Genomic DNA, 14896 nt, shown 5'->3' on the forward strand with positions numbered 1-14896 from the left:
CGATGAACTTATGAGACACAGATTCATGTCACAGTGGCAAGATTTAAATTTTGCCATCTAAAGAAGCACCCTGAAAAGTCATTAAAATAGTGGAAGGCTGAACTTAAAATGGCTAAGAAGACATAGTCTGTTCAAGTGTTTTTGTGGACAAAGTTATAGTGATGTGAGGCTACATGAGGCAATCGTGCAAAACACATCAGGTGTTATATCCTAGCCAGTAATGCCAACCGAGCCCGCTGCCAAAAGGTTGGCAGCATCAAAGTCCGGACGCTGTCCGCATAAGCAGCGCCAGCGATACAGGAAATCGCCGCAAGTCTGCGCGCGCCATCGCTGGCTTCTGGCTTCTTAAGCGCTGGCGTCGCAAGCGCTAGGACAGTTCTGTATTCGCCGCTCAGTTGTATACTCGCCACCGATTTGTGTACTTGCTAGTCAATTGTGTGTTCCTCGCAGCAGAGTTGTTGTTTGTCGTCAGCCGACGCTGACCTAGCCGCTCCGACTCGAACTAGACAGATTTCTGTAGACACGGAGTTCACTACTGTGTTTCTGTATCTTCGTTAATAAAGATAAGTACCGACTTTTATTTAATCAGATTGTTTGGGTTTTCATCTTTCTGTTCACTGTTCCAGCGGACCGGTCGGCCCGCTATTAAAAGTGTGGCGGTGACTTCGTAAGCCGTTTCTACAGCGAAGTGTTTGTCGCTACGAACCCCGCCACAAAATCAGATATAAGCATATGGGCTGCTGTCCTAAAATTTCCAGACCTGGATTTGAAAACAGTTCTGTCAATTACAACACCTCACAGTACTGTGGAAGGAACTGAAGTTGATTTTGAGGTTCTGTCTATCTCTCTTGTTTGTAGTACAAAAGGCAATCAGTCGTCAGCTAATGTTAAAGTGCATAAAAACAGGGCTCAGATTAAAGGTAAAATCTTTTGGTCATGTGGTACATGAGCTGTAGTTCAGAAAAAGGAGAGGAAGTCTTGTCTACAGTATTTTCCAACTCATGACAGCAAGCACGTCCTTTTTTTATGAAGAACAGGGCTTCAAGTATGACAAGCAAAGTTACATCCAAATAGTCTATTTACAAGAGTGCCAGTCTAACACAAAGCCACAGCAAGTTCATGCTGTGGTGACCAAGCAACTGCGACATTCACAAAGTAAGTCTCACTTTTTCACTTCACGCCAATCTTCTGCCGTAGTTCACTGAAAGTAGAAAAAAATTTTTGTCCAATTAAGAGTGACTCCCAAGACAGTTTAATTTCAATTAGACACAGGTGCATCTGTATCCCTAATCAGTAAAGACACCTATAATCTGATTGTTAGACCACAACTACAAAAGTCTACTTCTATTTTGTCTGCTTATGGCAGACGAGAAATACCAGTACTATGTGTGTGCAGTTTGCCTGCAACTTTTCGTGATGTTACGACGTGTATTTCATTCCACGTACTACATTCTAGAAACAGTGCAAACATTTTCGGCATAGACTTGTTTGATTTGTTCAATTGTACATAAAAGGCAATGTGTCACAAATCAGTGTTTCAGTGTCTCATTCCCTTGTTTCTGATTAGTACAAGAAGTAAAGTGAACTTTTTGAACCAGGAGTAGGAAGGGCTACAGATTTTAAGGCACACATACAATTAAAGATAATGCAAAACCACAGTTTTATCATGCTAGGCCTGTCCCCCATGCCATACATGAGCAGGCTGCAATGGACTACGATGATGGAAAGACAATGGGGGATACAACTCGCTTCTGCAAGCCAATGGGCATCCCTCCTTGCTAATACTTAAAAAGCTGTCAGGAGGTTTACGTGTGTGCGAATGCTGCTATCGACGGTTGTGTGTGATTCATTCCCAGGCTTATTAATTTATTCTGTACCTTAAAATAGCTCATTTGGTACCTTGTTCTTAGCTGGAATTGTATTGATGTAACTTGCTGCGGTATACTGGCCATTATTGATCATTAATGTGCAACCTTAGCATGTTGTACAGGTACTCTGCATCTGTCTGGCCTTTCTAACCGTGGCACAGTGACAAAATTATTGCACTGTCAAAGCATTTGGTTGTTATCTTGGTACAGATAGTCCGTCACATCGCCTGGTTATTTTAACATGTTTTAAATTCTTGTTGGCTGAATGCCCAAAATTTTCCAAAATTAATTATTACTGTTTAAAGGGAGCATTTTGGTTCTTACTATTACCACCATTTGAGCATAATATGTTAATTATTCTGCAATTGTTTCTCAATTCTTTGTACTAAAGTTACTCATCATTGGAGTCCTTTTATTTTATTTATTACTGGTTTACATGAGAGTTATTTGTCTGTCTTTTTTAGCTGAAGCTGATTTAAAATTTTCAGTCATTTAAATTTTATTAATTACGGGTTTACACAAGAATTATTTGTCTAAGTCAGATGTGTAACTAAAGTTGGTTAGAAATTTTTAGTCATTTAAATTTTATTATTTACTGGGAAAAATATATTAAAAACAAAGATTCCATGACTTACCAAACGTGAAAGCGCTGGTAGATAGGCACAATAAAAAACACACACACACACACACACACACACACACACACACACACACACACACACACACACACACAGAATTTCAAGCTTTCGCAACCAACGGTTGCTTCGTCAGGAAAGAGGGAAGGAGAGGGAAAGACGAAAGGATGTGGGTTTTAAGGGAGAGGGTAAGGAGTCATTCCAATCCCGGGAGCAGAAAGACTTACCTTAGGGGGAAAAAAGGACAGGTATACACTTCCGCGCGCGCGCACACACACACACACACACACACACACACACACACACACAAGCAGACATATCTGTGGATAGATGTGTGTGTGTGTGTGTGTGTGTGTGTGTATGTGTGTGTGTGTGTGTGTGTGTGTGGCGCGCGCGAGTGTATACCTGTCCTTTTTTCCCTCTAAGGTAAGTCTTTCCGCTCCCGGGACTGGAATGACTCCTTACCCTCTCCCGTAAAACCCACATCCTTTCGTCTTTCCCTCTCCTTCCTTCTTTCCTGACAAAGCAACCGTTGGTTGCGAAAGCTTGAAATTTTGTGTGTGTGTGTTTGTGTGTTTTTTTTATTGTGTCTATCTACCAGCGTTTTCCCATTTGGTAAGTCATGGAATCTTTGTTTTTAATATATTTTTCCCATGTGGAATGCTTCTTTCTATTTTATTTATTATTTACTGGTTTAGAGAAGAGTGTCTTATCTCTATTGTAACTGAAGCTGTTATTATTGAAGGCTGGGCTGTTTGTATTTGGTAATTTTGCTTAACTGAAGCTATTATTATTGAAGGCCTGTGTGTTCCCTTTTAATTTAATTAAGAGCTGTATCATAATTTGGGTTAGCTGAAACTCTCATTAATCAAGGTCTACCTGTCTCTATTGCTCTGTTATTGAGATCTGATACGTTAATCCATGTTGTAATTAACTGAAATTGTGATTGCCAAAGGGCTTCCTGTTTCAGAGGTATTATGTCAGTAAGTTAGTAACAGGAAATGACACATGATAGTACATGGGCCCTAACCTTTTGCCTTATATCCCTTTATCCATAATTGTAGGTTTCACCACCTGATGGGAAGGTGCAGGCAGGATTGTTACACTGATGTCATTAGCATGCCCTGTTGCTTCATCTGCAGCTGACACGGAAACAGTTTTTTCATCATGTCAGATGAAGTTTCAGTCACAGAACAAAGTTTTTGGCAAGAACAGGATTGGACACATGGAGTTATCACACAAGTGCTGGGTCATTCGCCTTCCATTGTTCAAGGGTGCAAGGGCTGCACTGCCATCACCAGGAACAGCTGCAGCACTCTAATGGCAGTGACTCTGCTGCAGAATATTTGCCAACAGATCCAGCAAGCTGTTAGAATCTGCAACAGCAGTCATCTCCAGCTCTCCACCTGTCACAGTTGATGCTGTAAAGTGCAGTGCCAATGGAGATTGACGTTGGCCACTGGTCCCCCGGCCAGAGCTGATGTATGTGGAGGCACTGCCTCTGATCAGCCACCATAGCACTCTGCAGTTCTACCTGCTGTCTTCCTGACCACAGCATCTGCATCCCTGGTTGCGGGCATGCACCCTGTGGCTGGTTTTTTTGGCCAGTTTTCCTGGTCACTCTCAAAGTGAATACCAGAGTGAGAACAGGGAGCTGCCACTGGCTGTTGCTACAGTCCCTGTACCCTCATCTATGTCTGCATTCAGGCCTGCTCTTCCCCCCTCCCCCCCCCCCCAACCCGCCCTTTTCCCCCTCCTCACATGCAGCACTGAATGACTATGGTGCTGAGATCTGACAGGCAGGAAAGTGGTGTCATCTGAAGAGTGAGGTCCCATATTAAAGTTGGTATCTCACAATAGGCCACAATCTAAAGACATTTATTGCTAGATGCAGGCATAAATGAGAGATGACGAAGACATGCCCTCAAGATGTTCTGTACACCGCTACTGGAAGTCTACTTATGTCAGAGAGCAGAACTGCTCACTTCAGTCTTTGATAGTCAGTCTGCTAGCATAATTATCACAGTTCAGATTCTGGAGCAAGCTTGTGTCATTAGTCAGAACAGTGTTCCAAGTTCAGAATTAAATGTAAAGTGATGCTCGATTTTCATTCAGTGCAAGAACTAAACTGTTATCATTGCAATCTGTGATTGTATTAAATGTATATCTTCCCTCAAATGGACATGGTATATTTACCAAAGTTAGGTATTCTGTGTTAAAGTGTTTTACTAAAACTGATCTAATGCCCATTATATGTTTAGCATCTTCTCAACCTCCTTTAGATGTAAATACTTAGAACTGTCATCTAGGCTTGCTACAACATATAAAATATGCCACCATGCCCTCATCTGGTTGTGTGTAACTAATTCCATAATCTCCACAATACAAAATATTCGCTACTGTAACTGTCTCATCCCCTGACAGCAATGCGGAAAAATTTTTTACTCTCTCTGGAGATATCAACAATCATCCAAAACACAAACAATGGACAGTGCCTTCATCAATTACGGGTGGCACCAAAACCGAGGGACACACTCTTCAGACAGACATCACATTACATGGTGTAAACCAATTGTTATTGGCTGGACTTAAAGGTGTAGCCCATCCCCAGAATCAATCTGCAAATGATTTGAGTTAATGTTACTACAGGTATGCTGGCTTGTTCTATTACATTGCCTATAGGTTGTTTACCTGGACTTTATTTCGGCTGGTAGTACTATGATCACATTAAGATGACATTGTTTGGACTCCCAACAAAGTTCATAAATATAAATGTCAAGCAAATAAGTTTTGTATCACAGGTTGTGGTGTAACTTGCCAATCCTGTGGAGTAACATGTTCCACATCTAATCACTTAGGCCAACAAAAGATGTTTGTGGAAACCGGATATGTTGTTTAGCTAGTTGTGGAACACCCTAATGTGCACACTCTGGTTTTCCATATGAGTAGATTTAGTGTAAAACACATCAGCTCAGAACATCGATGAGATGTGATGCTGTGTGCATATCCCCACCTACTGTAGGGGCCTGTTTATGTTTTGGCATTTTGTCTTGTCAGTACCTGGGAAGACAGAGCAAAGGGGGCCAGCAATAATGACACCACATGAACAGATAAAGATTATGCATAGGTACAGTCAATTCTCTAATGTCAAACGAGTCAACAGTACAAGATATGATCTATTGTGAGCTACAAGTTATGAGCGGTATGTATCACCTGCAATTATAATACAGAAGAGTTATTGCAATGCTGATTATGTCATTTTAGTAACTTGAATAGATTGGAGCTCTCTTTCAGCACCGTCCACTGCAAAAGATAAAGAAGTTACATGCCACGAGTTAGTGGCATTGCATAGCCGGTCCAGTACAGCAAATAACTTCAAGAACAGTGGCAGCTAAATATCTGTAAGGTAAAAGCTGGCATACATATCAGCCTGTGTTAATATACTGAATAATATACGGGGGTTGGAACTTTAATAATAGCAACTATTTACTTACAACTCGTACAAAATAGATACGTGTTTCAAAGTTGCCACCAGCATTGTGTATAACCTGTTGCCAGGGATGTGGAAAGCGTAGGATACTCTTAGCAGTGCCAGTTGTGGTGACAGTTCGAGCAGCACGGTCTATTGCCCGACGAATCTGTAGCAGTTCTGAAGCTAATGCCATCAAGTGTTTCTTTCAGATTAGAAATCGAGTTGAACTTATGAGGGCTTATGTCAGGGGAGTGCAGTAGGTGATATAGCACTTAGCAGCCCCATCAATCAACAAATCAGTGACAGCTTGCACAGTACCTGCTTGAGCATTGTCTTGCAAAATGATGGTCAGGTCCTGCAGAAAGTGTCAACACTCCTGTGTCTATGCTGTTCATTTTTGGAACACAACCTACGACCAGCTTAGAGACAGAAGTGATGACACTTTCTGCAGGACCTGATCATCATTTTGGAGGACAATGCTCAAGCATGTATAGTGAAAGCTGTTACTGATTTGTTTGACTGATGGGGTTGCTAAGTGCTATACCACCTACTGCGCTCCCCTGACTTAAGCCCTCATGAGTTCAACTTTATTTCTAAACTGAAGGAAACACTTCATGGCTTTCGCTTCAGAACTGCTACAAATTTGCTGGGCAATAGACCGTGCTGTTCGAACTGTCAACGCAACTGGCACTGCTAAGTGTATCCTACGACTTCCACATTGCTGGCAATGGGTTATACACGATGATGGTGACTACTTTGAAGGTTAGTAAAACTTTGATACATGTATCTATTTTGTACGAGCTGTAAATAAATAGTTGCCACTATTGAAGTTCCAACCCTTGTATATATTCATGCTACAACTTCCATTGTACTTCACCAAGATACTGAGAAATTTAAAAGTGAAAGAGAGCGGGCAAGCAGATTCCATATCACCAAAATTATTCACAGGATTCCTAATAGGAAGAAAGCAAAGAAAGAATGTGTGTTACCACAAGATGCCTGAACCACTACTTTGATGATGGCACAGTGCTCTTTTGTCTCTGTTGCAAGCAAACTTCAGTAATTAATGGAAGAACTTAATAGATTCAATTTGAAAACAGGCCTGAAACTCACGTACAATAAGGCTGAGATATGGTATGGTATAAGCAACATACTAAAACTGAAGTTATTTACATGCTGAAATCAGTGTGTTTTACCTGTTCTGAATAGCTGGGGTGAGATATTTTATGTAAAAGTAATTCAAAACCCGAGTGTTTCTCAGCAAGCAATGGAGAAATTCATGGCGAGAATTATGAAGAGAGACAGGAAAGAGTGGCATATTATAAAGTAAAGTCTCATGCTGCATTTTTCTGCCTCTACGTGGAGGCTAATATCATGAGCTACTGCGGGGATTTTGATATGGTTTTTGCTAAGAGACAGACTGATTCACATGGAAGGTTTGTGTGTTCGATTTATGAATTTTTGTGCAAAATAGTTGAAATAACAACGATTATTGATTAAGTAATTCTCCTCAGAAGTATTCTGGCATGTGATATTCAAATTGTTTAAGTTATACTAGAATTCAGTTACCTAACATTGTTCTCTGTATTTTAATCATAACTGGCCTCTAAACAAAATTACAGGTATGCTAGACAAGTCATTCAACCTCAGATACTTAATTCTACCTGGGAGAAGCTGGGGTGGGTCATTAGTTGCAACGATAATGATAATGAAGTTGAAGTGGGCAGGACACACAGCTAACGAATGAATCACAGATGGCCAAGGAAGTTCTTCCAAAAAGTTAGAAATGACAGAGGACAGCCTGATGATTGAAGGTGGCCTAGGTGACATTAGAATTCATAGACATATGTGTGTAGCTGAAGACTGTAATTCATGCAAAAGTTTAGAGGTGATGTTTACTCTGCTGTGGATGTCAAAGTGATTATGTTGATGATTCACAATAATTTCTCTCTGAAATACAAAATCTTGATTGTGGTGACAGACGGGTGTTAAGAAAAGGTAAAGATTGAAGATAGATTGGAAAGTGATGGTTTTATTTGACACCAGTGAATTGAGTGAGTGAACAAGCTGATTATACATATTTTTTACAAATTTGAAAGCTAAAGTTTCATAAGGATCATTCACAAGCGGTGTTAATTTTATGTACATTTACGTCTATCTGCTTCAACAATATGATTGTTTCCATTTTGACCTCTTGTTATGTTACAACTCAGGCTCAAAACAAAATTATTCCATCTTTACATTAGTGACTACTCAAAAGCATCTATTAGTCTGCTGTCCTTACACATTTACCAACGTTGCAAAGAGATGGTGGAGTACATATCTTGATTACATGGGTTATGTAAACATGATTTTGCTATTTTAAGTTTAAAGATGAACTTTAACCTTTTAGGCACGTTAGTTTACTCAAGTCTGTATAGATTTTTTCTGTATCTCAAGTGACACATATATGGACAGATATATAGCAGACACAAATTTGCATACATATTGCTTAGAAGAGAGTTGTAAACATTAATTATACAGAGAAGCGACAATCTTGTAGAGTAGTCATTTTGGTTCCAAAATAAACCATTTAATTTTACCTTTAGGAAGTAAGGGCTATTGGATGCATGAAATTGAGTCAAAGTGTTTTGAAATTACCATCACGAAAAGGACCAATCTATAACTTTCCTTTCATTCTATAAAGCTACTTTAGATTAAAATTATTTGAATGTCAGACAGACAAGACTAGACTAGACATATTTTCTGACAACTCAATAAAGGAAAGGAAAGGAAAGAGTTGCACTTCTAATATGGTTAGTCTTGGGCTTCAAGTATAAGAAACTTGCAGGTCTCTGAGTAATGTAGCATGTACACGAGATAATCAATTCTTAATTTTAAGAAATCTTTTATTTTGATATTTGATAATAGAGAGGCTAGATTATTTTTTTATGAAGACTGTGATTCCAACTTTCATTCTTTAAATCCTTTGCATTCATTCACTATAGTTATCTGGAGTTTTTAATTCTAGGTTAATAAGAGCATACTTTTATTTTATTAATAAAAGTTTATAAAGCCAAATCAGCTATTATTTTTTAGCTTTTATCTTAAACAATTTATTAGGAATCTAAAAAAATTTCACTTTTCAACCTAGAGTAGCATTATTTGGCCACAAACTCACCTGAAAGAAGTGTAAAGTTGAATCCCTTGCAAAAGCAAGTACAGGATCCACAACTCTACTGGTGTCAGCCATCTGAATTATGACGAACTGCCACGAGATTAGTGGCAGGGACACTGGACTGCTCTGCAGAGGATGGGTGAACAGTACACGCATCCTCGGTCGAATGCTTACGACAATAACCTGGGCCACAGAACACTCATAATAATTGCTGTGTGTCAAATGTTAAATTATTGCTTGCAACAACCATCTATAGTATATTATACACTTTCTTCAACAATTCTTCAAAATATACATTTGTACATTACAAGCCTGCCAACATAAGGATCATTCAGTCATTTGTTCATAAAGTTTTGCAGACACACTAACGAAAGAGCACCTTCAGGGATACGGAATGAGTCAAGGTAAACATTAACAAAAAGACAGGCAAATCATTGAAACTTAATCTGTACAGAGTATAAACAATAATTTATTCTATACTGCTTAATACTGTTTGTGATTATGCTTACTAAATGTAATCTAGTAAATTAGGAGGAAATTTGCTACTTCAAAAAAGCTGCCTTTTCCTCTGTTGTATTAAATAGCTGCTTTTTGTTGTCCACTGGTATCTTAATATTTACTTTTGATAACGGTGGTTTTTTTCAAAATAAAACAGTTATATACAACTGTAATAACACAGGTCTGTTTACAATACCATAATATTTGTCTTGTAGCTTTCACAAAAAAACACTACTACTGACATGAATTTCCAATCCTTGAAGCCAGATAATCAGATAAACTGTAAAATGAGGGAATAATTAAGCAAAATTAATTTCTTTTTGGACTGGTTGGATTTCCAGTTTCTTGCATCATAATCAACAGAAGCTTGCTGAATACCTTTGCACTAGAGGACAACTCCATTATGTACTCTGGACAGGAATGGCAAAGTATCTCACATTGTTATGAAATCCTACAATTTCAGAGAATTTGCAGGTCTGATACATACAAAGTGTTACAAAAAGGTACGGCCAAATTTTCAGGAAACATTCCTCATACACAAATAAAGAAAAGATGTTATGTGGACATGTGTCCAGAAACGCTTAATTTCCATGTTAGAGCTCATTTTAGTTTCTTCAGTATGTACTGTACTTCCTTCATTCACCGCCAGTTGGCCCAATTGAAGGAAGGTAATGTTGACTTCGGTGCTTGTGTTGACATACGACTCATTGCTCCACAGTACTAGCATCAAGCACATCAGTACATAGCATCAACAGGTTAGTGTTCATCATCACGAACGTGTTCTGCAGTCAGTGCAATGTTTACAAATGCGGAGTTGGCAAATGCCCATTTGATGTATGGATTAGCACGGGGCAATAGCCGTGGCGCAGTACGTTTGTATCGAGACAGATTTCCAGAACGAAGGTGTCCCGACAGGAAGACGTTCGAAGCAATTGATTGGCGTCTTAGGGAGCATGGAACATTCCAGCCTATGACTCGCGACTGGGGAAGACCTAAAATGACGAGGACACCTGCAATGGACGAGGCAATTCTTCGTGAAGTTGACGATAACCCTAATGTCAGCATCAGAGAAGTTGCTGCTGTACACGGTAACACTGACCATGTCACTGTATGGAGAGTGCTACGGGAGAACCAGTTGTTTCTGTACCATGTACAGCATGTGCAGGCACTATCAGCAGCTGATTGGCCTCCATGGGTACACTTCTGCGAATGGTTCATCCAACAATGTGTCAATCCTCATTTCAGTGCAAATGTTCTCTTTACGGATGAGGCTTCATTCCAACGTGATCAAATTGTAAATTTTCACAATCAACATGTGTGGGCTGACGAGAATCCGCACGCAATTGTGCAATCACGTCAACACAGATTTTCTGTGAACATTTGGGCAGGCATTGTTGGTGATGTCCTGATTGGGCCCCATGTTTTAGAACATGTGCCTTTACAAGTACGACACAACATGTGGTTCATGCACGATGGAGCTCCTGCACATTTCAGTCGAAGTGTTCGTACGCTTCTCAACAACAGATTCGGTGACCGATCGATTGGTAGAGGCGAACCAATTCCATGGCCCCCACGCTCTCCTGAACTCAACCCTCTTGACTTTCATTTATGGGGGCATTTGAAAGCTCTTGTCTACACAATCCCGGTACCAAATGTAGAGACTCTTCGTGCTTGTATTGTGGACGACTGTGATACAATATGCCATTCTCCAGGGCTGCATCAGCACATCAGGGATTCCATGCGACGGAGGGTGGACACATGTATCCTCGCTAACAGAGGACATTTTGAACATTTCCTGTAACAAAGTGTTTGAAGTCACGCTGGTACGTTCTGTTGCTGTGTGTTTCCATTCCACGATTAATGTGATTTGAAGAGAAGTAATAAAATGAGCTCTAACATGGAAAGTAAGCTTTTCCGGACACATGACCACATAACATATTTTCTTTCTTTGTGTGTGAGAAATGTTTCCTGAAAGTTTGGACGGAACTTTTTGTAACACCCTGTATATGATTTTATGTACATACACTGAAGCAGCAAGTGAAAATTTGTACCAAGGCCAGAATCACACCTGGGTCTCCTTCTTACTACAGAGATGCACTAGTCATTAAGCCACCTTGACACAGCAGTTCACACAACTGAACGTATTACCCTGGCATACCTTCTTCCTTGACCGAATTCTCAATGTCACCCCAGCCTACTTTAAATTCTCCCTAACACACAATGGAATGTGACAATATTGTAGGATGTATAGCTGCTACTCGCCATATAGCGAAGCTGCTGAGTCACAGATGAGAACAATAAAAAGACTGTCAGAAAGCAAGCTTTCAGCCAACTCTGCCTTCATTGGAAACAGACAAAATACACACACACACACACACACACACACACACACACACACACACACACACAGAGAGAGAGAGAGAGAGAGAGAGAGAGAGAGAGAGAGAGAGAGAGAGAGAGAGAGTTTCTGACAGTCTTTCATTGTGACTATCTGAGTCGCATATTTAGCTTTCATATTTGTTTTGTAGTTTGATTCTTATTTTCTTTCCGAGTGTTTGTGCGCTTGCATATTTAATTACATAAAATCCATACGTATTCTCGTATTTGAGAGGAGTTATATTGCTTATTGATAGCTGTAAAGTATAAATTCGTGGAGTTGTTAGTCAGTTGTTTGTTTTGGACAGCCAGTGCTTTCTGTTTATTTCATAGAGTCAGTTAGCAGCAGACAGAGGCCAGTGCAGTCTCATCTGTGCTTGCAGAGTGACGTGTGCGAGCAGCAGTAGCAGAAACTAGTTGTATATTCAGTTTTTTGTATTGGTTCCGCAGGTTTAATTCAAATTACTTTGTGTGTTTGTGTGCTTGGGTGGTGAAATTTTTCGGATCTTTGCATATTTTCGATTAGAAAGGGGTAGTATCAAATTTTAATAATGGTAGAGTGTAACATCGCGTAGGCGGTTGTCATTTGTACTAAGACAGGGGTAGGATCACATTGTAATATCTGTATAGTGGCGTAGCCGTGGTCATTTGATTGCTCGGTTCATAAGTAATTTTTCATATATCGCAGCTCAATCTGGTGCTGGTGACGCAACTGTGCAGTCGCATATTGCTGTTTTATTTGTTGCAACTCTATACGTCCAGATATTAGCAGTAGGATGGATAGGGTATGTGCATGCTTTGTGCGGGTGCAGGAGGAACTGGCCGCAGTTTGCGAGCAGCTGAGCGAGCTGTTAGCCACGGTCAGCCACCTTCAGCCTGCTGCCTCGAGGTGCAGCGACGGCGGAGGGTATGGCGCGTCGCTTGAAATACCCCAGGTGTCGCTTGCTGCATCCGCTGACTCAGCCGCCGAGGCAGCTTCTAGTGTACCCAGTGCGTTGGGGCCGTCCTCACCTTAGGGTGAGTGGCGGACTGCAACGCGTTCGCATCACTCAAGGCAGAGGGTCAATGTGGAGGCTGGCCTCGCCTGTTCATCCTGCCAATGGGCAGGTGGCCGCTCCTTCAGCAGGGCCTGAGCAGGCACACGGGGGCACAGGCTTGCTGGTTATTGGGAGCTCCAACGTTAGGTGGGTGATGGAGCCCCTTAGGGAAATAGCATACAGGGCTGGAAAGAATTCCAACGTGGACTTGGTTTGTCTGCCGGGGGGCTTCATCCAAGATGTGGAGGCGGCCTTGCCTGCAGCTATCAAGTGTACACGGTGCAGTCATCTGCAAGTAGTTGCTCACGTCAGCACCAATGATGCCTGTCGCTTGGGTTCTGAGGCGATCCTCAGTTTGTACGGGCGGCTGGCGGATTTGGTGAAGACTACTGGCCTCACACGCGGGGTGCAAGCAGAGTTCTCTATTTGCAGCATTGTTCCAAGAGTGAATCGGGGTCCTTTGGTTTGGAGCCGAATGGAGGGGTCTCAACCTGAGGCTTCGTCAACTCTGTGATGGTGTTGGTTGCAGATTTCTAGACTTGCGCTATTGGGTAGCGAATTGTAGGACACCCCTAGATAGGTCAGGGGTGCACTACACAAAGGAAGCGGCTACTCGGGTAGCAGAGTACTTGTGGTGTGCACATGGTTTTTTTTTTTAGGCTAGGCAGTAGTACAAGGTGTCCTGATGAACACTCACCAGTCGACGTGCAGGCAGCGAAATCAGGACGCGCTCAGTGTAAAGACACAGCTATCAAGAGATTAGCAGTAAATTTTCAGAGTGTTCGGAATAAAGTTCCTGAATTTACTGCCCTCCAGGAAGCGTGTGGCACGCAAATTAATTCTCGGGACTGAGACCTGGCTGAACCCTGAGATAGGAAGTTCAGAAATAGTTAGTGAAGGTTGGAATGTGTATCGGAAAGACAGATTAGACACCGTAGGAGGTGGTGTCTTCATTGCACTTGACAAAAATATTGTGTCTACTGAGGTCGAAGTATAGTGTGATTGTGAAGTTATCTGGACACGTTTAACAGGGCTATGAGAAATAAAGTTAATTGTTGGATGTTATTATCAGCCACCAGTTCCACCGTGACAGTTCTAGAATCATTCAAAGGGAGTCTACACTGTATCGCAGAAGTACCCGGATACCCTATATTAGTCGAAGGCAACTTCAACTTACCTAGTATAGACTGGAATGCCTATGGATTCATTACAGGTGGTACAGACAAGCCGTCGTGTGAATTACTTTTGAACAGATTATCCAAAAACTGTCTTGCGCAGCTAAATCGACTGCCAACGCATAACGGAAATATTTTAGATCTGGTAGCCACAAACAGACCAGACCGCATCGACGGTATCAGTGTTGAGACAGGGATTAGAGATCACGCTGTTGTCATTACGACTATGGTTACGAAAGTTAAAAAGTCAGTCAAGAAGGCTAAGAAAGTATTCTTACTAGAAAGAGCAATAAGCAGTTGTTAGGATCCCACTTAGTACATGAATCGACTTCATTTACTTCCGGTACAATGGACGTGGAAGAATTATGGGCAAATTTTAAACACATTGTAAATCACGCACTGGAGAAGTATGTACCGAAAAAGTGGGTTACGGACGGAAAAGATCCACCATGGTTTAACAGCGGAATTCGGAGAATGCTCAGGAACCAAAGACAGTTGCACTCACAGTACAAGAAAGATTGGGAGAATGAGGACAGGCAAAAGTTAGTAGAGATTCGTACTGCTGTAAAAAGAGTGATGCGCGAAGCATACAACCACTACCACCGTCATACCTTAGCAGAAGATCTTGCTGAAAACTCAAGGAAATTCTGGTCTTACGTAAAATCGGTAAGCGGGTTG

At 41.2% G+C, this 14896-nt stretch overlaps 1 protein-coding gene across 1 annotated transcript in view; it reads right to left on the reverse strand.

Moving 5' to 3' along the window:
- The window catches only part of LOC126176813 (vacuolar protein sorting-associated protein 8 homolog), a 207495-nt gene that overhangs the window by 162903 nt on the left and 29696 nt on the right, over positions 1-14896 (reverse strand). Inside the window, exon 6 of the mRNA XM_049923995.1 lies at positions 9136-9315. Within this exon, the coding sequence (XP_049779952.1) occupies positions 9136-9315 (180 nt within the window). The remainder of the gene's footprint in view (positions 1-9135; positions 9316-14896) is intronic.

Source organism: Schistocerca cancellata, chromosome 3 (genome assembly GCF_023864275.1).
Source record: "Schistocerca cancellata isolate TAMUIC-IGC-003103 chromosome 3, iqSchCanc2.1, whole genome shotgun sequence".
NCBI classification, from domain to species: domain Eukaryota; kingdom Metazoa; phylum Arthropoda; class Insecta; order Orthoptera; family Acrididae; genus Schistocerca; species Schistocerca cancellata.